The sequence below is a fragment of the Pararge aegeria genome, chromosome 20, assembly GCF_905163445.1.
Source record: "Pararge aegeria chromosome 20, ilParAegt1.1, whole genome shotgun sequence".
In the NCBI taxonomy this organism is placed as follows: Eukaryota; Metazoa; Arthropoda; class Insecta; order Lepidoptera; family Nymphalidae; genus Pararge; species Pararge aegeria.
Window position 1 is genome coordinate 1,847,727 of NC_053199.1, and position 26,862 is coordinate 1,874,588.

The 26,862-nt window shown below is 36.0% G+C and overlaps 1 protein-coding gene across 1 annotated transcript in view; it reads right to left on the reverse strand.

Moving 5' to 3' along the window:
- LOC120632858 (gonadotropin-releasing hormone receptor-like) overlaps nt 1–22,750 on the reverse strand; it is a 78,169-nt gene extending 55,419 nt beyond the window's left edge. Inside the window, exons 1-2 of the mRNA XM_039902896.1 lie at nt 22,433–22,750; nt 18,088–18,209 (exon numbers count right to left, since the gene is read on the reverse strand). Of these exons, the coding sequence (XP_039758830.1) occupies nt 18,088–18,209; nt 22,433–22,750 (440 nt within the window). The remainder of the gene's footprint in view (nt 1–18,087; nt 18,210–22,432) is intronic.
- Between the last annotated feature and the right edge of the window lie 4,112 nt (nt 22,751–26,862).

The window sequence follows — 26,862 nt, forward strand, 5'->3', positions numbered from 1 at the left end:
AACAACCTGGAAAATTGTTAATAATGAATCTGGGAAAACTAAATCTCGAGGCGGAAATTTTGAATTAATTATTAATAATAATATGGTAACTACTGATACAGAAGTTGCTAGTACTTTTGAAAACTTTTTTCAGAATGTTCCTATTTTGTTAACAGATTCACTAAATTCCTCACCTACTGCAGCTCAGAATTTATTAAGAGGCAACATTAATGAGTGCAAAGTTTTATTTCATTTCAAACATATAGATGCATCGGATATCAGTAAAAACTTCAAGTTGTTAAAATTAAAGAAAACAGGTGATATATGGGGAATGTCGGTAAAGGTAATATCTCAAATTATTGACGTCATTGCTCCTCTTTTAGCCATAATTTTCAATGAATGTGTTGATTTAGGTACTTTCCCGAACCTAATGAAACATAGTAAACTCATTCCTCTATTTAAATCTGGTAATAAAAATGATATAAACAATTACAGACCTATCTCAATCTTACCAGCTCTTAGTAAGATATTTGAAAAAATTATATTAAATCAACTCCTATATCATTTTAATGTAAATAACTTACTACACCCTGAGCAGTATGGCTTCACTAAAGGTCGTAGCACAACGGACGCAGGCGCTAAACTTATAAAACATGTTTATGATGCCTGGGAATGTTCACAGAACGCCATGGGTGTTTTTTGTGATCTATCTAAAGCTTTCGATTGTGTTGATCATAAAACCTTGCTTCTTAAGCTAAGCCACTATGGTATCCAAAACATTGCACTAAATTTGGTTGCCTCTTATCTCAGCAATAGAACCCAAAGAGTTTGCATAAATGATGCAAAGTCTCAGGGTTCAAATACCTCAATGGGTGTCCCACAAGGCTCGATTTTGGGTCCTTTTCTATTTTTAGTGTATATAAATGATCTACCGTACCATGTCAGTGGAACATGCGACATTGTATTGTTTGCAGATGAAACATCTCTAATTTTTAAGACTGATAGGAGTAAAGATAACTCTGACGAAGTAAACCGTGTTATGTCGCATGTGTCGCACTGGTTTACAGTTAACAACTTACTTTTAAATGCAAAAAAAACAAAGTGTGTCGAATTTATCTTACCAAATGTAAAGAAAATTGATAAAAATATAATGATAAATGGTGAAACACTAAAAATAGAGACTTCCACAGTTTTTCTGGGCGTGACCTTGGATAATAAGCTACAGTGGGGTGCCCATATAGATTCACTAGCGGGTAAACTAAGCTCGGCTGCCTACGCAGTCAGAAAAATTAGACAGATTACTGACGTTGAAATAGCTAGGCTAGTTTATTTTGCGTACTTTCATACTGTTATGTCCTATGGAATCTTGTTATGGGGTAAAGCAGCTGATATCGAAACTATATTTATATTGCAGAAAAGAGCTGTACGGTCAATATATAAATTTAAATCATGCGAATCCCTCCGTGAGAAGTTTAAAGAAATAGGCATACTTACTGTAGCTTCACAATATATTTATAACAATACATACATAAACAGTCGACTTACAAGAAATGGTCATAAATTAGTGTCATCTGCATATCGTCTGCGTAAGGTACAGGGATCATTTGTGGGATTGAGTATACGCTTTTATAATATGATTCCTAAGGTGATTTTGGACCTGCCAATGCACAAGTTTAAAGAATTTGTTAAAACACATTTATTACAGCGAGGTTACTATACAATTGATGAATTTTTTAATGACAAGGTTGCTTGGAAGCATCCGGCTCCGCTTTCAGCTCTCACAAGATAGAAAAATGAATGTTAAAATGCAAAATGTAAATTGTTGATGTTGGAAAAGAGCAACTGCTGAGTTTCTTGCCGGCTTCTTCTCGTTAGAATCTGCCGAACCGGTGGTAGAATCACTACAAACAGACAGACTTGACGTTTCAAAAGTGCTTATATTAGGCCTACTTGAAATAAATGAATTTTTAATTTGAATTGAATTGAAAAGGATAAGGATGCAGGTTTTCGGGATAGTGAGAGCTATGCTCGGAGTTTCTTTACGTCATCAAATCAGGAATTAGGAGATCCGTACGAAAACCATAGCTACCAACCTAGCTCAAGGAGTCACGAAGCTGAAGTGGTAATGGGTGGGGCACATAGCTTTTAGAACCGATGGACGTTTGGATAGCAACTCCCAAGGTGCTGTAATGGTGACCTCGCACCGGTAAACCCAGCGAGTTGCGAGCAACTGGACCCAAGCGGCACAAGACCGTGGTATTTGGAACACCCTTAAAAATAATTGGATGGCCAGTGGTTGATTGGTTTATAGGTCGCAGACGCATGTGGATGTGTGGGGATTTATCTATTAGCGAAATTTCAAAACAATTTTGAAAAATGTCGATATAAAAAAAAATAATTACCTCTACCGACACAACATCCCGTTTCCACCCCAACAAAGGGTTTTTTAAAGAGATACAAAATATAAAAACTTGATTAATATTTAAAGAGGATTTTTATTGAGTCTCGGTTAATATTATTAATTTCGCTTAGGAAAAAATTTTACTGGAAAAATTTAAGTTAAATTTTACCAATTTTAGTCTCTATTCCCACCTAAATCCCTATTAAAAACTGAATTTATTAATTGCTAGCTGATACCCGCGACTTTAAGATTGTTGGGATTGTTTTTAATCGCGCGATAACAAAATTAAATAAATAAAATGCATAAATAGTTTTACAACTGAAAAACCCGCGGTCTTTTGATATAATGTATTTTTATTTCTTTTATTAATTACTAACAATGCTTACAAATAAATTAAAAAACACTATTAAAATTTTATAAAAAAAAACTTCCACCCCCGCTTGCGGGGCTTTTGAATGCCCAAGCAATCGGTGGTCAGGGCTCCAGAGTGAGAAACCTCCTCACAATACGCGCCGTTTCAAGGACTACTGTCTTCTGTATCCGACCCTTGATCCAACAACCAAGCGAAAGCTTCTTGAGATGTTGGTCGAAGCTTTTCGCGAGAAGACCATTGACTGAAACGACGATCGGAACAACAACGGTCGACTCAACATTCCACATGGCGGTAATCTCGTGAGCAAGGTCCAAGTATTTAGATACTTTTTCCTTTTCAGCTTTCACCAGATTATCGTCGTGTGGAATAGTTATGTCAATAATTATTGCACGGCGCACTGATCGATCGACTAGCTCTATATCAGGTCTATTAGCTGTAATATACCTGTCAGTGATAATCGTTCGATCCCAGTAGAGCAATGCACTGCTATTTTCAAGAACTGACGCCGGGTCGTACCTATAGTAAGGCATCTCAAAATCGATAAGGCCAAACCGAAGAGCAAGTTGTTGATGAACTATCCTGGCTACTTGATTATGTCTGTGCAAGTATTCGCCGTTAGCAAGATGAGAACACCCGGAAACTATATGCCTGAGGGACTCCCCAGGACGATGACACGCTCGACATATGTCATCTTTCATAATGTGTTTCCGGTAGTTTCTCGTCTTGATGACTTCGTCCATAATTGCAAAGACAAAACCCTCGGTTTCCCCAAATAGGTCACCGAACTGTAACCAGGATACAGATGCGATTTGATCTACATCTGGTCCCGGGCCTTGTAGAATCTGCCATGCAACTCCTTACTCTTCCATACACGATCTGAGTTGCTAAGTACTTTAATATAATAGTAAAATAAAATAAAGTAAATAGTAAAAATAAAGTAAATAGTAAAATAAAGCTAAATACTTTAGTACTTTACTTTTTTAATATAATGTATATTATTATACTAGTAAAGCCCTTTCATTTGATACCCATATTGAGGGAATTATGGAAAAAAGAGTAATTTACCATTTTGTAGTGGCGGCCATCTTGCATTTGAAAATTTAATATACCTAGTGTTAAACACTGTACACTCTAATAAATTGATATCGGCTACAAACAAATCTTTCCACTCTACAATATTAGTTTAGAGTTATAGTAATAGATAAATAACTCACTCAACGTAGGATGGTAGTTTGAATGAATTTAAAGCCCCTCGCAAAGGAAATCCTGAATGGATTTAAAGTAAATACTTATAGCTAGAATTCTAGCTAGACGATATAGCGGCGGCGCTGGAAATCGTTCAATTCAGAGACATTGGAGTTGATTGGTGAGGAAACTGTTTACTTGCGAATGCGCCCAATACCGCCGAAAAAAAGCCGATATAGTAACAAATAATGTACCATACGCGTTTCTTAGGACGATTTGCATTACACTTGCGAGGAAAAAAACATGGTAAAGTTTTAAATACGTTCTCAGAAAATAGCAAACCACTTTTTGCTGTTTTCTGTTGCTGATAATATATGGGCGAAAGAGTAACGATGTTTAATTGTTGGAAATTAGGCTGCAAAAGTCTGTTTTATTTACATTAACTATTAGTTGGAAAATCTCTCTGGAGATTGACCACCAGGGGCAAAATCGGTAATAAAGTAGTTTTTCGTTACTAGTTAATCGTTAATATGACGATTACAATAATCTCCCCTCTAATATTTTTTATTCAGACGCAACTTTGTAACGAAACTCGAAAACGAATACAAAGCAAGCCTACAAATCTAAGAGAATACTTGTCATATAATACGATTCAACGCTTCTTGCCAGCTTAAAGCGAAAGGAATACAAATTGAGGATATAAATTTCGTTCAAGATGGGTCCACTGTGGTCGCAGGTCGTAACTCCTAATCCGTAAGGATTTAGTAATGTCACAGTTTAGCAACCTCACAGTATGCATTAAAGTAGAAAATGCTGCAGCGTTCAAGTATTTGAAAAGACTGCCTAAAAGTATTGCACAGTGTAAATTATCTAGAAAATTCGTAAGCGATTGTTTTCGATTTTATAACAGAGACTTTCTGAACAGAAGAGCTAAATTATATAAGTATCATAGCTAAGCTTAGCTAAACTCTTATGGAAGCGAGTTTGACGCAGCTATGCTTTTTGTTTACATGATTCGTGGTACGAATGGGAGCTAAGTATGTGAACTAGAGTGAATGAATGAATGTTTACACATTTATTGTATGTACAACAAAGAAAAAAAATTATCCGAGGGAAACAAACGCTTCCCACGAGATTTGTAAAACGAAAGAAAGAAAGAATATAGTATTTATTGATGATGCATTTTTATTAACAAATTACAGAATACAGTATAAATGAAAAGTAGTGTTTTAATGAAAACGGTCATATGGTTTCGTAATCTAGATTGACTTCGCTAACTGCTTAGCTGCATCAACCAGCTCTGTTGGGCCGACCGATCGCCATTTTGTATTAACTTTATAACTCTATTAAAATAAATAAAAACATTAATAAATAAACTACGACAATACACACATCGCCATCTAGCCGCTGAGTAAGCGTAGCTTGTGGTATGGGTACTAAGATGATTGATGAATATTTTTATAAATAATATACTTATCAAATACAGATAAAAACCCAGACACTGAATAACATTCATTTTCTAGATCAGGAAATCGAACCGACGGTTTTGGACTCAGAAGGGGGGGGCAGGGTCGCTGCCCTCTGCGCCAATCGGCCGTCAAAAACTCATGCCATCTTTTTTCGACGACTTCCCTGGCGCAGTGGTAAGGCGCTGTTATTTGTAAGTGGGATGTCCCGGAACCAATTAAGCATTGTGGTACAGATAAGGGGTATGGTTTTAATATAACTGACATACTCGAACAGCTTAGTCCGTACCATATAAGATCGGATCCGTACCATATGAGATTGCATTTCTTTGACTAAGTATGTGGTGAAAAACAAAACTTAAAATAGACCCATTCAACTGTATGATTGGTAAACTGTAATCACCTATTCTGTCTATACCGAAGGCCCTGTTAAAGGGTTCGAAAACAAACTCTAGCAAAGATAACACGTATTAGGTTCATTATAATTTGTATGGACTCGCCTCTAGATAATAATATCCCGCGACGTCGTCCGCGTTGATTTCGGGTCTTCTGAAATTCCGCAGCAACCGTTTATTTTGCATGCAAAACAAACAAATGCATTTTGCAATTTTCATTTCACTACGACTGGTTCAACGATTGAGTGTTAGTGCATACATCATCGTTTGCTTGCATATTCCTTATGTGTATTCCTGTGTTGCAATTTGCAATATGTTTGCCATTTTCATTTCACCACGATTGGTTCAACGGCCGAGCCGATCATACTGCATACATTTATAATTCTAATTACCTGACGCGATTTTGTGCGCTTGGATATTCTTTATTTATTTATTTCATTAGATATACCAACGATACACTGTATTATCATTAATCAGTTTACATTATAGTTTATTGTCCGAGTACAGTTATCACTTACAGGTATACACAACATTGAAGTAAATCCAGTTAAAAATTATTAAATTTAATTGTGTGTTTTCCTATGTCATTCTCTGATACCTGATCTACCATTATGCAAAATAACATGCCGATCCCTTGCTCTGGGAAAACCAAATACAAATCTATCTCACGCGAACTTTAGGTTTCTTTGGGATAGACACTTGCTTTTGTACCTAATTGCTTTAATTTTTTTTTTATTATTATTATTTTGTAGACCTAAATTTATGTTTGTAAATATTGTTAAGTTATAAGGACGTAGTGTTTGCGTTATATTTGTTATTTATAAATTACTTACCCATAGAGTATACAAACACTACGTCAGTCTTTGTCGCTGCCTGTCCGCGAAAACCCGTGACCTTTGGTCCCTACTGAAAATCAGCGTTGCAGTATTCCTTGGCACAGAGCTGTTTAGGTGACCCGTTGAACACAACGAAGCAACATACCAAACCAGACTATAATCTGTCTCTCCCTAGTAGTCAGTGGCGTGCATAGAGGGTATGCACAGGGTATGCAGATGATATAAAATTAAGAAAATCTCCAGTACGAGTTATAAATACTTAAGGGTAGGCTTTTTATAACTCTTACAACGACTGTCTTTAAGTTTTTGATAACTCGTACTGGGGATTTTCTTCATTTTATATCTTCTGCATACCCTGTGCATATCCTCTTTGCACGCCACTGCTAGTAGTAGTAGAGCTTTTAGTGACAGCTCGTCCGTGGAAGTACTATTGCCATGCTTATTTTTGTCGCTAAGCAACATCGTTGCAATGCTGTGTGTCGGTGTAATTACAGGCACGTGCGGAATAACAAGCGCTTTGAAGTGCTAGAAGCTTTTGTACACATAGCTCAGAGAACCAATGGACGTTGGGGTCTTAAGGTGCTGGAATGGCGACCCCACAAGCGCAGCGTAGTTCGGCCCCCAACGAGGTTGACAGATGATAAAGGTTGCTGCGAAAGGTGCAGGGGTCATTTGTGGGATTGAGTATACGCTTTTATAACATGATTTCTAAAGTAATTTTGGATCTACCAATGCATAAGTTTAAAGAATGTGTTAAAACACATTTATTACAGCGAGGTTACTATACAATTGATGAATTTCTTAATGACAAGTTTGCTTGGAAGCGTCCGGCTCCGCTTTCATCTCACAAGATAGAAAAATGAATTTTAAAATGTAAAATATAACTTGTTGATATTGGAAAAGAGCAACTGCTGAGTTTCTTGCCGGTTTCTTCTCTGTAGAATCTGCCTTCCGAACCGGTGGTAGAGTCACTACACACAGACAGACTTGACGTTTCAAAAGTGCTTATATTAGGCCTACTTGAAATAAATGAATTTTGAATTTTGATATCAGGCAAGTCGCTGGGAGCCGCTTGAGGCAAGCGGCCCAGGAGCGTGTATTGTGAAACTCATTACAAAAGACCTATGTCCAGCAGTGGACGTCGATTGGTTGACGATGCGGCTTAACGCCTCAGGTTAATGGACACAGGGGGGCACGTAACGACGTGTTCCTGGCATGCCCTGAGAAATGGTGCTCTGTCTATAGGCGATGGTTTTCCGCTGACCAATTATTATAATTTAAAAATTAATGGTATCCAAAGTCGTTCATCCGTTCTGGCGGGTTATAGTAACAAACATCGATCCAAACTTTGAGATATGTAATATTTAGATAAGGTTATACAGTTTCAACAAATGAAAAATTTATTAGTTCTTCTAGCTTGGGATTGTTAGAAAGGTTTCGATAGGCAGTTGATTGTAACTACCTCGTCGGTCTAGTTGTTAACATTCTCGACTACAAATTACAAGGTCCTAGGTTCAATTCCCAGGTCGGAAACTTATTCCACTACAAGTTAACAACTATACTAAAGTAGACACGATTGCAACCTCACTTGGCGGTAAGCAATGATTTTGTCTATAATAGTCTAGAATAGGAGTTGTGTTAAACCCCTAATCGGTTTCTATACAGCATTGACGGCCGATTGGCGCAGTTTGCAGCGACCCCGCATTCTGAGCCCGAGGCCGTGGGTTCGATTCCCACTATTGGAAAATGTTTGTGTGAGCATGAATGTTTTTTCAGTATTTGGGTGTATTTATGTATATAGTTTATAAAAATATTCATCAGACATCTTAGTACCCATAACACAAGCTACGCTTACTTTGGGGATAGTTGGCGATGTGTGCATTGTCGTAGTATATTTATTTATTATACTACAACGTTTATAGCTTAACTGCACGTCTTTTAGGATGTCCGCACACACGTAATTGTTATTGCCAATATTCTGTATATTGATAAAATATAGGGAAGCGGTGATAGCCCAGCTTCGACTTACCTTTCGGAGGGCGAGTACGAATCCCAGCACGCAACTCTAACTATTCCAAGTTAAAATATCACTTGCCTGGGAGTTCTCCATAATGTTCTCCATAATGTTCTCAAAGGCATGTCAAAGTCAAAGTCAAAGTAAAAAATATCTCTATTCAAGTAGGCCCATAAAGGCCCATAGGTGGCACTTTTGATGCGTACATAAGAATAACACGGTAGTGAGATGATGGCGATAACCACATTCGTAAACTTAAAACTAAAGCTACGAGGGTTCCAAACGCGTCCTGGTCTAAGAAGAAGTCCACAACAAACTTAACCGGGTGTTTTATTTTTGCGTATATATTACTTATGCGTATTTATTAATGGGAATTTTATGTAACCTAGTTGTATTGCACTGTAAGTTTATTCTTACTTGTAATGTTAAAATTATTGCAGTCAAATTTTTTTTTTAATTTAGAAATGTTTTTATGAACGTTTTTTATGAACGTTTTACATTAAATTTTCGAATATGTACTGACTATACACTGTCATTATTTTTAAATCTTTAAATTTTTCTCTCAAAAATGTGATGTCCACACGGCCCTGACTCCTTATTTGTAGAAGGAGATCCGTGCCCTGTAGTCTGCCTGTAGTTGATTGATATGTTAATAATGACAATAATATTGCCTGTGTGCAGGGCGTATTGAAGAGTTGAAATATTGGTATTAACAATATTTATATTGTCAATAATATTGGCAGTAGGATGGTAGCCAGCTACGACCGACTGTAGCAAACCAAAGATAATTCTGAGATTATAAATTCCCATATTTTCCCCTAACAACTGGTTTTGACGTGACAACGTCTTATAAATTGGTTTGCCGGGTGACACTTCAAGAAACTGCGTTACGCTCCGCTAACGTTATGCGCTCACAATGAGAGCGAGTGAGAGGCACGCGTCCCTTCCACTCGGGCCCGGTTAGCACGCCTAAGAGCGAGAGAGATAAAAAGTGAAAGGCACGCGTCCCTTAGTAGTAAACGCTGTTTCATTGTACGCAAATGTATTGCAAGTTATTGTATGTATATTTGTATATAAATACGTATGTATGTGTAAAGGTAAAAATAAAATTTTGTTAATATGAAATTCAGTGCGAGATTCTTTGTATAAATTAATGTTTTAAATATAATTCTTTGTATACCTAAATAAATGTTTTAAATTGTTACTATTATTTCATCCTTCTTCCTACTATACGAATGAATATTCACATTAAAATTATTTTACCACTCAAAGTCGTTGTCACGTAAAACTTTCGCCCGTATACCGACTTTACAGGCAACCAATTTTTTTATATTTAGTTTAACTTGTTAGACGGTTCTTGGGATCCCGTAGTCCCAAGAACCGTCTAGGCTAAACTGTAAGGGAAAAAGGTTTTCCCATAACCAAGCAATGAACGCTGGTGAGTTCCAAGACCAAGACCTTTAGTGTTTAAGTATTTCGTTTAACTTGTTTAACAACAGAATCCTAAAAACCGTCTAATCTACAGTGAAAGGGAGAAAGGTTTTTCTTCCCTTAACCAAGCAATTAAGAACACTGGTGTGGATTATGACGTCATTAGCAAAAATGCTGACGTCACCCCTTTTAAAACCCCGATGGCCCATTTACATCTTCATTGTCGATTTCGACGAAAAGTGAATAGCTGTAAGTCAAAATGGTTCTATTCTTTGCCTGAAATACGATTGCGGTGGTTCATAAAAAATATATGTAATATTAATATATATATAAGGGATAGGTTTATAATATTAGTATAGGACAGCGATCGAATGCATGCGTACCATACGCATGCATTCGATCGCTGTCCTATATGCCAACTTGGTGTTTTCTGTGAAGAGTTATGTCCTTTATCTCCGACAATATTTAGCAGATCTCCATTAATCTTCATTAATGAGACAGTACTTGCTTGGTAGTATACACTTTCAAACAAAAAAAGAGTTATTAAAATCGGTTCAAATTTAACGGAGTTATGAAGTAAAATTGATAAAAAATTTCATCCCGTTTCCCGGAGGAAACTTATTGTTTATCGGGATAAAAAGTATCCTATATGTTGACCCGGAATACCAGCTACCACTATGCTAAATTTTATTTAAATCCCTTTAGTAGTTTTCACGTGATGTCCGGACAGACAGACACAGACAGACAAAAATTAAATAAAAATCAGTTTTGGACTCTGCATCCCCAGGATACGATTTTCAAAATATATTAAATGTACAGAAATCTATCAGTTACAGTTTTATTATAAGTATAGATATTATATATAAATACTTTATGGGCATACGTGTACATTTAAATACAAAGATGTATTCAAAATTTCAAAAAAAAAGGCGTGCAAATAAATATGTATAATCTTATACAACGTGTAAATGAAAACTGAAATAAGCCTTCAGAGGCTTTAGAGGTATTATATTTGCTGTCTCTGAGACTCATCTATGAAACTGAATGATAATGAAGTCTTAATAAAAAAAAATGTGTTTCCGTCACGGGACGCCTGGCAGATGCGAAATATCGGAATCGTTATTTTATTAACTTTTAGGAACCGAATACGACAGGAATCAGATATTGCATTATGAAATACAACCGAATTCATAACCGAGTCATTGGACGGCCGATTGGCGCAATTTGCAGCGACCCTGCTTTCTGAGTCCAAGGCCGTGGGTTCGATTCCCACAACTTGAAAATTTTTGTGTGATGCGCATGAATGTTTTTCAGTGTCTGGTTGTATATTATTAATAAAAATATTCACCAGTCATTTCAGTACCTATAACACAAGCTACGCTTACTTTCAGAGGCTTTAGAGGTATTATATTGGCTGTCTCTGAGACTCATCTATGAAACTGAATGATAATGAAGTCTTAATAAAAAAAAATGTGTTTCCGTCACGGGACGCCAGATGCGAAATATCGGAATCGTTTTTTTATTAACTTTGAGGAACCGAATACGACAGGAATCAGATATTGCATTATGAAATACAACCGAATTCATAACCGAATCATTGGACGGCCGATTGGCGCAATTTGCAGCGACCCTGCTTTCTGAGTCCAAGGCTGTGGGTTCGATTCCCACAACTTGAAAATTTTTGTGTGATGCGCATGAATGTTTTTCAGTGTCTGGTTGTATATTATTAATAAAAATATTCACCAGTCATTTCAGTACCTATAACACAAGCTACGCTTACTTTCAGAGGCTTTAGAGGTATTATATTGGCTGTCTCTGAGACTCATCTGTGAAACCAAAACGCTAATAGTTTTTGAGTAAGCCAATTCCAAAGTTTTTACTGAAATAAATCAGATACAGCTCTACCTACATTACATGCGAAATGAAAATCAATCACTTTTTTTTTATGTTTATAGACGAGCGCTTGACTGCAATCACACCTGATGGTAAGCGATGATGCAGCCTAAGGTTGCGCGCTTGCCTAGAAGATACCTATTCACTCTTGATTTGAAGGTACTCATATTGTAGGCACTGGGAAAAATGGCATTCCAGATCCTAGCGGTGCGGATCAGAAACGAAGATGCGAAGCTCTTTTACTTTATAATAATTGTGTGTGCAATAAAGAATGCAAACAAACAAACAAAAATAAAACTAGATACAGAAAACAGTGTTACGAGATAAACTTGGAGCGAAGAGTACTTACGCGCGGAAAAGGGCGTAATTCAAACCTTTTCAAGAGATACTCCTTGACCAGTCTCTTAAATGGCTGTCTAGAAGGGGCTCTTTGTATCGACTTTGTCTTACAAGTAAGAGTTTAAAAAGGAAAATCAACCTTTTTAATATTTATTATACTCACAGTTAACCATAACTTACAATTAGTAAGCCAGTTGACGGCCGAGTGGCGCAGTGGGCAGCGATCCTGCTTTCCGAGCTCATTACTGTGTTCGATTCCCACAGCAGGAAAATGTTTGTGTGATGAACATAAATGTTTTTCAGTGTCTGGGTGTTTATCAGTATTAATGTTGTAAGTCTACGGAAAAAAATCTGAAATTAAAAAAAAAACCTCCGTACCGATAAAGACGTGCCATCAAGCTATTAAGCGTACCGGTACGATACCATGTAGAAACAATAGGGGTAAATCAATAACTCTCATACCCCCAATAGGTTAGCCCGCTACTATTTTAGACTGCAACGTCACTTACCATCACGTGAGATTGCAGTCTAGAGCAAGCCTGCGATCCCCCAGTTTGCCTACGATGTAGGTATTTGAACATACACGTGCAATAAATAACATGGAGCCTTTAATGGCTTCATCACACGATATTGGTTTTTGCCCTTTGGTGCCATTCACATGCGGACGGTATCAAATGAAATCTTCAAGCAACTCGCCTAGAAGGAGACATAAACACAAATTTAAAATTCCGTTATTTTAAGTAGGCCTAATATAAGCACTATTGAAAACTCAAGGAAAGGAAATTCTTGACCTACCAATGCATACATTTAAAAAATGTGTAAAAACGCATCTAGTACAGCGAGGTTACTATACATTTGATGAATTCCTCAATGACAAGGTAGAATGGAAGTAGCCAGCCTCGCTCTCATCTCCCGCAAGATAGCAAAATGATTTTAAATGTTGATGTTGGAAAAGAGCAACTACTGAATTTCTTGCCGGCAAACAAACATACATACTTGACGTTTCAAAAGTGCTTATAAAGTAGGCCTACTTGAAACAAATGAATTTGAATTTGAATTTGAATTTCAAGTCTGTCTATCTGTAGTGACTCTACCGGTTTCGCAGGTCCTATTTAGAAAAACCCGGCAAGGAACTCAGCAGTAGTTCTTTTGCTCCATAAGCAATTTATTAGCACTAATGTACCAACTAAGTAGTTAGGTACCCCTTTTTAAACAAGGCTTGTATAAGATTTGTTATCTGTGTATTAAGATGACTTATCTACTATTCTACTATCCTACTAATATCATAAACTAGCTGTCCCGGCGAACTCCGTATCGCGGATATATATATTTTATTAAGAATGTTATATTTTAATATTTTGTATTTTATTTTGATGAATCTCTGTGAATGGGCGCATTAAAGACTAAACATCACCTGGGTCTTCTCGCTTCTGTTCGCTTCATTAGTCAATACAATACCGCAGGTTCACTCGTTAATACATAATGGGTGAACCTGTATCAATTGTCTTAAGGGTTCCATGCTCAAGATGTGTATATGATATATCGGTTTGTGCGAATAACAATTTAAGCACAATTTGTCTTTATAAAGCGCTGCTTGCTTAGTAGTTAGAACTTCGGCCTGCCTTCGGATCTATTCTTTATTAATACACCAACGAAAAATATATTTTTCTAGGGTAATAATAATTACAAACTAAAATTAATATTTACAATAAATATAAGCCGTCTAACTATTCACTTATGGGCATTGTACCCAAAATGCTATGGCGCTATTGCCTCTTTGAATTACTAGACTTAGCCGTTGGGCTAAATAAACGCCAGCTCTTGGATCACCAGATGTAAGGACTAATTTTTGGGACACGACGCTAATAAAATCTTTCGTGTCCGAAGCCCATGGGCCCAGAGCCTCAAACGCAAGCGCTGCAAAAACGTAGTCATTACAAATAACGGATTATTTACGGCGCTTAAGCATTTGAGCAGATTCGGCAGCTGCTACCGCTTTTTGGGACGTACTCGGCAAGTGAGAAGCGTCGTGTCAACGCAGGTCGCATCCCACACCATCGCACGCCCCATAGACCGAGGTACTATAGTCATACTGTCGGGTCTCTTGCCGTCAACCCTTTCGAATTTACATTCAAATTCAATGTTCAAGTTCAAGTTCAAATATTCATGTAGGCCAGTTGTGAAGCCTTCATTCATATTTTATGTTACCATAATTGTTAGGTGATGGTGATAATTTCGTTCGCCAACTTAAACTTAAAGCTACGAGCAAAAACACTTACCATTAGGTGGGATATCTGCTTGGTCCATCAATTACCAGCTATAAAAAAAGCATAACTGGAAATCTTTAATACGAGATAAAGCAATCCCAGATCATTCTTCCGAACATATTGTTTATTTATCCCCAATCAGAAACGATTACCTACTATATTATATGTACTCTGCACTTAAATCGTATGTGGTTTTAGTTTTAACGATAAAAGAATATGATACTGTATTTTTTCTATTTATTAAGAAGATAGTGTAATATAACCAATATAAAACTAAACTCAATCTAAAAACTATACGTTATGACGGTGCGGTACGGTTTTCATTGAATCGCTTGAAGCGTTTGTTACGAGGAAATCTAGTCTTTAAAATTATTTAAACATCTGCTGAGGATGCTCCGGTTTCGGAACGAAACGTGCGTAGAGGGTACTTTGCCGAAGATCTGTTTTGTGTGGAGTAGAAGGATTGAAGATATTATAAATGACACCATACAGATTCTCCTGCTTTTCGCGGAGTATAGCAAATTAAGCTTACTTTTCATAAGGAAATCTAGTGTTTATATTATCTTCCTGGCGCGGGTCCCGGGTTGAACGTCGGCTGTTCAAATTTTGAATCTATTAATTTGGAAATTTTTCTAGACCAGTCATCCTTTACCAACAAACATGTGCCGCCAAATGACCGAGCTTTTAACCCGAAACGAATGTGTAAAGTACTCCCTGCGGCAGAAGGACGCACAAATTGTATTTTATAACTCTTAGTACCTACCCAGAATTTGCTTGACATAAAAATCTAATACTTAAAAGTTTCTGGCCCGTCATTTCAGTAAACTTCTGCGCCAATATACTAACTTCAAACCTATTAACAGGTGCATAAGTTAGGCCCCTCTGGATAGATTCTTTAGAAAATATTTTTCAGCGAGAACTTGCCATTAAAAAGTTCCAACAGTAATACATTGTAAAAAGTTGGAAACGAGTCCAAACTAGCAGCCTTTCTAGCGCAATTCTACAAGTTATATTTAGTTCTCCATGTAACTTCACACTCGTGTAAGTAGGTACCTACTGCGTGCATCGTGACTATGTTTTGACGACCTTCATGGCACAACAGTGAGCGCTGTGGTTCTAAGTGGGATGTCCCGTGTTCGATCTCCGGCTGGAGCAATTTCGGAATTTAAAATATATGCATTTTTAGTTGATAAAACCTTAACTTAAACGCAACATTGTTTTTACCGATGAAAATTAACAATTCTCGCGTGATATTGGAACCACAGAGAGCAATTTTAACGTACCGTCGTGATAAAAGTAGTACATAATATAGGGGTTTTCGGTATAAAAAGTGTCGTATAATGTTTCAAGACATAATATACCTTATTTTTACATTTTAACCATTCAATGAAGAAAGTACAGAGTCTCATTTAATCCCCTGGAATGTTGCTAGGTCACAAATATTACCATTTTCCCATTTTATTGTGAATGCTTAGAACATTAGAGGTAAAATAATTAGTGTCAACTGCTAAATGGTATGAATTGAACAACCGTTTAATCGAAACCAATATAAAGTGGTCGTATACACGGTTTCTGTATGTTCTTAATTCTGTGATTTTAGTCTATTATAACATTTTAGCCTGAGGAGATAATATCAGACAGGGTTTCAAGCTGTATTCGTAATAATGTGGTCTTAACACTGTTCTAAAAACAGCTTTATATGAAATACATTTTTAAATGTAACAGAAACAATTTTTGTAAAGGAATCTTTAAATATAATAAATATATAAATATTTTACGACAATACACACATCGCCATCTAGCTCCAAAGTAAACGCAGCTTGTGTTGTGGGTACGAAGATAACTGATGAACTATTTATGAAAAAAATAAATTAATAGTTAATTATACATATAAACACCCAGACACTGAAAAACATTAATGTTCATAACACAAACATTTTTCAGTTGTGGGAATCGAATCCACGGCCTTGGACTCAGAAAACGGGATCGCTGCCCACTGCGCCAATAGGCCGTCCTCGGCAATTAAAAAACACATTTAAAAATGTTAAATGTTGATACCGTTACAAATTCATACTGCAACAGATGTAACCTCTATTATGTTATGTTACGTTACAAATTCCTACTGCAACAGATATAACCTCTATTATGTTATGTTACGTTACAAATTCCTACTGCAACAGATATAACCTCTATTATGTTATGTTACGTTACAAATTCCTACTGCAACAGATGTAACCTCGTTTATGTTATGTTACGCTACAAATTCCTACTGTAACAGAAATAACCTCTATTATGTTATGTTACGTTTCAAATTCCTACTGTAACAGATATAACCTCTAATATGAATAGAATTGCACTTGAATAATATTTCATAAGGATCAAAGCATTTTTGCGTTAAAGTTTGTGATTCTCTCGCATGTAAACGATCTCTATGTTTAAGATCACAGCAAGCTGAACGAAGTGTTTGCCGATAACCGAGTGGATGACGTCTTCGCAAACTTCCTTAGAATATCACCCTTCCCGAGCTTCCCGGTCGAAAGCAGTTCCAATATTATTCAAGAGTCCTAACTGACAGTGAGACATTGTAATTGACCTCGCAGCTAAAAACAAAAATTTATTTTAAAAGAAAAACTTTAAAAGGAGTTATGGAACACTCAAGTGTGTCTGTTTTAAGTGATTCTACCACCGGTTTGTCGGATTCTCAGCTATTTTTGCGTATTTTTGGTCAAACATTAATTAATATAAGGGGCCATTAAAATATTACGTAAGCAGATTTTTGAAGTAAAACTTCTTTAGGCGCGACTAGGGAGTAATTCAGATTTTTTTCTGACGGAAGTAACGCTTACGTCCGTCTGTGTAGATTCCGCTATTTGAAAATAATAATTTGGATTGGTCGTAAGTATATGTCACATACTCCACGCTTCTTGACTTATGCGCCAGCTAGTGGCAAATATCATAATCAATTGGGATTATTTATTTCCAATATTTTCAAACGGATAAATTGTGAATATCAAAATGAATATAGTGACGATTGTAACATTCCATAATATTCAATGACCAGGTTATATTGACATGTGCGGAGCTAACCTTCAATTTTCTATTTAACAAATGAAAATATCAATAAAATGTGAAATTGATATTAATGAATCTTAAATAGAATTTAAAATGAAATAGTAAATATTAAATGAGCAACTCCCCCAACGTACATAAACATTGGTATATGCATTTTTCTTTTAATGTTCGGGATTGCTATACTTTTATGAAAAAAAAAATAACTACTGCTGACGTAATCATGATCCCACCACCCTAATGTCATCAAAAATAAGCACAACAAAGCCCCCCCCCCCCCCCCCATAGTGCTTGCATATTACTTACTTGAATGGCCCCTTAACAATATTCAATCACCATCAGGCTACTGCTGTCTATTGTCTTACTGCTGGCTGCTAGGTAACCTAAACCCTCCACCTACCACCTACAAACCGGCGAGTATGGGGCTCCGAATACGTACCTATCAATGGAAATGCAGACGAGCACGTTGGAGGAGAGGTAGAGTCCGAAGGCCCTCATCACAAGCAGCACCTTGCACAGAAGGTTACCGACCAGCCACGCGTTGGTGTACTTCCAGCCGATCTGAAACCATTCATCATCATTAGCTTACTACACTACAGTAGCCGAGGAATCGTTTTCGCATATCCAACTCTGTATCATCGAAGTAAAATGAATCTAATGTTACTCGTTTCAGAGTCGCAAATCCTGTACTTCTGGTTTATGTTTTACAAATGCCAAAAGTTAAAGCAGGTTTATTTTGAGCTTTAATTCAAAGCAGATAAGATCCATTTTACTCCGATCTTCAAGTATTTTATACTCGTCACTAGCTAAACGTGAATGGTTGGCTTCACAAGAATTTGAGTACTTTATATAGAACACCCAGGTATTAAGTGTTCCTCGCGATGCTTCCTTCGCCGTTAAAGGAATTGATATAACAAAGCACATAACTTAAAATAGTTTAATAGGGTTAAATAGGGCTTACCAGGGCGAAACTGGGACACCCGAAACTGAAGTCTTAACCAAAAGGCTATCAGCGTTACTACAAAGTATAAGATCTCTGAGTTACGGTCCCACCGGTACGAAAAACCCAATACCAAACCATTTAAATCACGACCCGATAATCGAAACTAGGACCACGTCATCCGCGGTCAACATGCTGACCACTAGACCAACGAGGTCTTCAAACAGTCTGTATGTAGGCATCCTTACTTATGTTATAAATGCCAAAGTGTGTTTGTTTGTTTGTGCCTTCATAACGCCCTAACTAATCAACAAATCTACTGAATTTTTGGCATAGAGTTAGTTGAACGATCGGAGAGTAACATAGTCAAAAATGCCAAGTAAACAAACGGTTCTTCCTTTTCTTTTTTTCATAACATCTTAGCCCTTAACTGCAATCTAACCTCATCGCCTGTTAGGAGTCATCATCACCATCACATTAACCCTTTACAACCCACTACAAAGCACGGGTCTCCTCCCACAATGAGAAGGGGTAAGGCCGTAGTCCACCACGCTGACCCAGTGCTGATTAGTGATTGGTGGACTCCACTCCACACACCTTTGGGAACATTATGTTTAACTCTCAGGCATGCCGGTTTCCTCCCGATGTTTTGTTTCACCTTTGAAACAAGTGATTTGTTAAATAGCTCAATGTTTGTACACATTTTGTTAGAGAACAGCGAGACCTCCTGGTACAAGTATATTATATGCTTAAAAGGAGATCTCAGCGTTTTAGTTAAGATATGAAAGTATATATATAGTAATTTATTATTATTATTCTTTTAATGTGTTTTACTGTATCATTTATTGACTTTCAATTTTTTTTTAATTCTTAACAATGCTTATAGAAATAAAAAAACACTACTAAAAATGTATAAGAAAAAACATCCACCCTCCGCTTGCGGGGGTTTTGAATGCCCAAGCGACCGGCGGTGAGGAACCTCCTCACAATACGCGCCGTTTCAAGGACTACTGCCTTCTGTATCCGACCCTTGATCCAACAACCAAGCGAAAGCTTCTTAAGATGTTGGTCGAAGCTTTTCGCGAGAAGACCATTGACATGACATGATTGAAACGACGATCGGAACAATAACCGTCGACTCAACATTCTACCCGCGGGATTTATAAAAAACATAATAAATGCGCTCGAGTATTCCATTAAATGTACGAAACGAAATCAAATATCACGTCTTACTCGAGTAACAGTATATCATAACGTGAATATCGTATATTAAAACGAAAAGCTTTAGTCAAATAGAATTTTAATTATATTTATTCCCAACAAACATGAAGTCTGATCTCGTTTATGATCCATTTCATCTACAAAGACTTAATTGAAACTGAATTTCACACAAGTTCATTTAAATCATAACATATTTTTATCTTTGAATCCTTAGTCTCGGCTCGTTTTTGTCAAGACGAATGATCACAGGAAAGAAAATGATTTTTAAACAGTGAAATGATTATTGAATCATCATTGCAAATAGCTCCGCTCTCATCTCCCGCTATTAATGTTTGAAAAATGCATATGCTGAGTTTCATGCCGGCTTCTTGGTAGAGTCTGCCTTCCGAACCGATTGTAGAGTCACTACAAACAGACCGACTTCACTTTTCATAATATATAAATTTTAAATTTAAAAAAATCCGACTTTCAATATAGTGTACATTATTCTACTAGTCGAGCCCTTTCATTGTATGTCGATACTGAGGGAGTCTTGATAAATAACTAATCACCCATCTTGGACCAATATTCATTTCTTGGAACGATGCCACAGAAACGACAAACATATAACACGCTTAAAAAGGGCTTCTCCTAAAGTAGGCCTACTTGAAATAAATGAAGTCTGATTAGAAATTTGACTTAAACGAGATCTATCTGAAAATTCGCTATAACACATGCGTCACCAGGTACAAAATATACTTTATATGGATTGTTTGTATCTCCTTACCCCATATTGCTTATCACTGTAACTTGAAGTCAAGTTACAGGCAAGTCGACGTTAAGTTGTTTGTACTTGAAATACTAACATATCACAAGGTATTATAACTGATAAATGAATTTCCTCGCGATTTGCGTAAATTTTTTAGAGCGATATACAATTCATAACATGTATATTTTTTAGCGAATTAAATCCACACGGCACCGCCTAGAAATATGAAAGCACAGCTTTTTAGCGCGTGATTTTTTAATCGCAATTGCGTGTATCTCATGATTGCGGATGCCACAGAATTGCGAAAAAGAAATAGCGCGGTATTTTTCGCAGTGCATGCCTTACACACTCTGCGAATCTTCGCAATTTTTGACAGTTTTTATATATAGTTGTATAAAGTCCAATGCCTATAAAAGTATTTAACCATCTGCCAGATTTTATTAGGAACACTGAAAATAACAATTAATTAAAGAATACCTAAAAATATACCTACTAATATTATAAATGTGAATGTAAGTTTGTTTGTTACGCTTTCACGCAAAAACTACTTAATCGAGCCTCATGAAACTTTGTACACATATTCTTGGAAGTGTTAGAAGTAATATAGGATACTTTTTATCCTGACATAAAGCTCGGTTCCTTTGGGAGAGGGGATGAGTGTTTGACGATTTTACACCATAACTCCGATAACCGATTTAAATAATTATTTTTGTACTATAGAGGTTATGATATGTGTTTAATTTTGCCCAAACTGTGGTTGGAGATAGAGGACAGAACTGCTCAGCGGACAGCAGCAAGCCCCTGATTTAAGGCTTAGCAATACTACATACTTTAATTTTTTTTCGATCTACAACTAAAATTAATGCCACATCAAAAACCAAAATCAAACGTAGACGAAGTCGCGGGCAACAGCTAGTAAAAAATATTTAAAGAATACCTCAACGAGCAATTGCATTTTTTTTAGCATCACGAGTTTTTTTTTTAGCATCCCCAATAATACCTATACGATGTCTTTCATAAAATTATTTATTTAAAAAAAATGGCTGCGCCCAAACTGGGTGTACATACGTTTTAAATTATATAATTAGATTTATTTTTAATATTGTTATATAAATGTAACATTATATATTGTGCTTAAGTAATTGAAATTGAAATTAAAGTCAAAGTCAAAAAAATCTTTATTCTATCTCCATTACTAAAAAAATGTGTATCTGTTAGTGAGATGATGGTGATAACTTTATTTCAAGTTAACACGCCCTACCTTGGTCTTAGAAGAAGCCCACAAGAAACGTAGCGGGTGTTGTTTATGTTATCACAATCCCACACGTGGGCTATTTTATTGATCTTTTTAAGATATACAATGCCGTACAAGAATGAAGCTTCCTCCTGAACCGCTCTATCTACTGCTGAAAACTTCATCGAAATTAAGTCAGTTTAAATAATCTAACCGCACCAACGACGGCAGCGACTTTATTTACATGAATTACAAAATGTTTATAACGTAAGTAGTATTTTGCACTGCATGTTTCTCTCTCATATTGCACAAGTAATTCGCACGAATTTATAACAGAGTCGTGTGGAATTTGTATCAAACCATAATTTCTGTTGCCGCGTCAATTTTAAATCGCATCAGCGTGTATCTCTTTATGATTGTAAATGTTACAATATTGCGACAAAAAACACGTGTTTTTCTATTCTCTTACTTATCTTATCCTACCTTACTTAAAGAAGTTTTCACAAAAATAAAGGAGGAGGAAATATCAAATTTATAAACTTTTTAAATGCATATGAACATTTTGGAACTTACAGGATTTGAACATATGACTCTGGCGATCGGGACAATTTTAAAAATGTATAAATTAATTACAATTTTACCTCTAAAGGTATGACTCCACAGGTGACGCACACGTCAGCGACTGCTAGATGCGTCATGAGCATGTCGACGCGTGAGCGCCGGCGTCTCGCTCCAGCCAACGCTGCCAGCACGACCACGTTGCCTACAGCTCCAACGCCCATTAGAACTCCATACGCACTCAGCACGGCGCCCTGCTGGCGCCCCGAAACCTCCTCCCAGGTAATGTTATGCCTCTCATCCGCCATCTCGAAGTAATCCCAGAACTGGCGGTCAATCGCCGACGTTGACGTTTCCAGTGACGCATTTGAGGACACATTTGATGACATAAGTGACGTCATTTTTCCACGTTTTTGTGTATTTCCAAAACTATGTCACTTAATCATTTTATTTTTATTGAACTGCACACGTTTTTTTAGTATTGGAGCGCGCACTTTAATAAAGCGTTACTAAAACTTTGTTTGCATACTTAAAGTCTCTTTTTTGATTACTTTTATACTATCTCATATATAACTGCGATTGGTAAATAGGTTTTCTTTTAAATATAAATTCATGTTATTTGTTTAAGAAGACTGAACTATAATTATATTATAATTTATATTATTTAACTTAAACCACTTTTAACTTAAAAGTATATTAAACATTTGATAGTTTTGGTGCATAAATAATTTCCAAACATAAATGTAAAGTCCCCGTTGTTCTTGTTACTAGATAAACTATAATTATTTTTCACGCAAAATTAACCACTTTTCACTTACTTGTAAAACATACTATTTTAATGTATTCATAATTTCCAAATTCCAATATATTTTACATTTTATTATTTTATTATTTTTATAATACAGGTAGTAAATATGTTAAAACTTTTTAACCGAATACATAATTTGTTGAACACGAAATAACTAACTGTACCACTGTTATAAGTGCCTTAATCTTTTGCAAAAATACGATCTGGTTTAAAAAGTTAGACTGACGAAGTTTTTATTTACGAGACGACACGCGGCGTAGACATTCCACGTAGCCACGTACGTCACGGGCTGAAAGTTAGCGCCAACTGAAGCCGACTCGTAGAGCGTGCATTTCATGCGGGCTACGGGGTGTAGCCACCGTAGCACATAAACGCACTTTTTGCTACGGCTACTGGGCAAAAAGGAGAGCCATCAGGTTGACGAGGAGTTAAAAGGTATAATGAGTCTAAACAAGTCATATATAATATCGTTGTCCCTATCCCTACTACTATTATAAATGTGAATGTAAGTTTTTTTGTTACGCTTTCACGCAAAAACTACTTAACCGATCCAAATTAAACTTTGCACGTGCTAAGAAAATATAGAAAAATGGAAGGCCCAGGTATTCAGATATTCACTTCAATACCCACAATGTTCAGGATGGCACTTAAATCTTTCATTAATTAACAGTATTATTGAAGCTAAATACCTAGTTTCTTAGCAGTTCTTATTTATTCTCATGACTATTATTCTTCCTTCCTATTAAAGTATTAAATTTATAAAAGACATCATTAAATCCCACCAACCTGCTTTAGAGCAGTGTTGTGGGTCTGTACTCTATAAACCTGACTTCCCAAGGAGTGAAATAAAACAACTGGACTGACTCTAATACTGTATATTAGGCTTCTCTATAATTCATATTACTTGTTACCTTCAAATGACTTTACTACCAGTTCGGAATGCTGTCTTCGGCAGAGAAGACCACTGGCAAGAAACTCTACCGTTGCTCTTTTATTCAATCAATTAAAACAAAACTTATAAACACAATTACAACATTGTCATATGTTATAACGCTAAGCCCTTTGATACAAGACATATAAGAAAGGTCAAACATAACTACTATGATCACTTATAACATCAGGACTTTTGGAACAAGTTGTTTGTATAGAGCAACCTCTGCTACATACGCTATCTGTATAAAATAGTGCTAGGGCTCCATATATTATACCTGAATAACCCAAAGGATATAAGAGATATACTTATCTGATGCAACATCAGGTACCAACATAGTACCAACAACTTATCTCAACTCCATCACCAATACATACGACTCTTGTTTCGTCACAACAATATTTCCTTAAGTATATCGTTTCCATTATAAATCATCTATTCCCAATTTGTAACGTTCTATCCAGAATACTTTACTTAATCTCCTTTTCTCAATTCATTAATTTAAATCCGTCCTCACTTTTCTTTTGCCGCCAATCTAACTTGTCAAACTCGCGTCTCTCGCCATAGATCCTATACTTTTATTTGACAGTCTACTAAAGTCCATTATTCTATTTTCAATACATTATCAATGAGTATACAAACTATGATTTGTTGATATATTTAATATAATCATGGGGTTTATCATAGATAAAGTGCTGTAATTCCCTATTTCCTAACATGGCCATTCTGACAAGTACTTCGTTCTCGAAGTACATAGGGTTATTCTTTTTAGGTATATGTATTGTATCATAAGTCTTTAGGTTCAAAGAACATCCTTATAAGTACATCATCTTATGTACATCTCTATAACATTAGTTCAAATGGTATATAAGCATAAAAAATCATCAAATCAGTTACATTCTGTATACACTTTTATCAATAAACTGTAAACAATATTTTATCAAAAGATAGGCATAATCATAACATTTTATAATTAAAGTGAAAGAGACCAAAAAAAATTTTCATTAAAATTCCACACCATTTAACATATTACAACAATATAATACTTCTAATAAAGTAAAATGATTAATTTTCAACAATGTAAATAAAAAATACTCATTTTCTATTATCTTGTACATTTTAACATGTACAATCACAATCCAAATATTTCCATCTCAATATAAATCTCAAAACAATTTATCCTTTTGCCTCCAGTCCAACTATCAAAATATCCACACAGGTAAATGTATTTCCCATCAATTCTGTCATTGACATTGTTAGTCTCATTTAGTCACAGATGCAATCGGTACAGTCTAATAGTCAAACCAATATATACCAAAACACCAACACCCACTGGTGATATCAACAACATCATCACTCTCAAGTGATATCAATAACATCATCACCCACTGGTGATATCAACAACATCATCACTCTCAAGTGATATCAATAACATCATCACCCACTAGTGATATCCACATCATCATCACTCTCAAGTGATATCAATAACATCATCACCCACTGGTGATATTCATATTTTTTCCACTGTCCAAGTCAAGTAATATATAAGATAAATATAAAACAATTAATATAAAAACGCTAAGATGGAATTATTTCTATTAGTTTACATCTTTTTTTTTTTATCATCTCATCATAAAAGCCAAGGTATATTCAATGTTTGCTCTTTTCCAACATCAACATTTACAATCATTTTGCTATCTTGCGGGAGATGAGAGCGAGGCTGGCTGCTTCCATTCTACCTCGCTGTAATAAATGTGATTTAACATATTCTTTAAACTTATGCATAGGTAGGTCCAAAATCACCTTAGGAATCATATTATAAAAGCGTATACTCAATCCCACAAATGAGTTCTGTACCTTTCGCAGAAGATATGCAGATGACACTAACTTATGCTCATTTCTTGTAAGTCGACTGTTTATGTCCACTTTTTGTTTATAAAGACTAATATGTTGTCTTACAAATACTATATTATTATAAATATATTGTGAAGCTACAGTAAGTATCCCTATTTCTTTAAAATTCTCACGGAGGGATTCGCGTGATTTAAGTTTATATATTGATCGTACAGCTCTTTTCTGCAATATAAATATAGTTTCGATATCAGCTGCTTTACCCCATAGCAAGATTCCATATGACATAACACTATGTTTACATAATTGTAAGGGGTTGGTGATAACTTCGTTCACCAACTTAAAGCTAAAGCTGGTCTAATAAGAGCCCACATCAAACTTAGTCGGGTAAATATTTTTTTTAATTTTCCCTATCTCACAGTAAATTCAAAAAGCTATGAAGTTTTCACTCAATGAAGTTTGCAATTCACACCCAAGCTTTATTATCGTTAAAGTAATCCTTAACATTATAATAATGATCTAGGCAAATTCCTTCATTCTTATTTAATAAATGTGATCAGTTTTATGTTCGATTAATCGCGAATTATCAGGTATTGGGTTGTTTTGTGAGGCGACTAATATTGAAGCATAAATAACCACTTTTGTACTTAACTTTAGTACAGTTTTTCGAACAGGGGGTTAGTTACTTCACTTCATTTAGCAGTTGACAGTAATTATTCGACAGCCGAGTGGCACAGTGGGCAGTGACCCTGCTTTCCGCGTCCAAGGCCGTGGGTTCGTTTCCCACAACTAGAAAAATGTTTGTGTGATGAACATGAATGTTTTTCAGTGTCTGGGTGTTTAAATGTATGTTATAAGTATTCATGTGTATTATATTCATAAAAATATTCATCAGCTAACCATAACACAAACTACGCTTACTT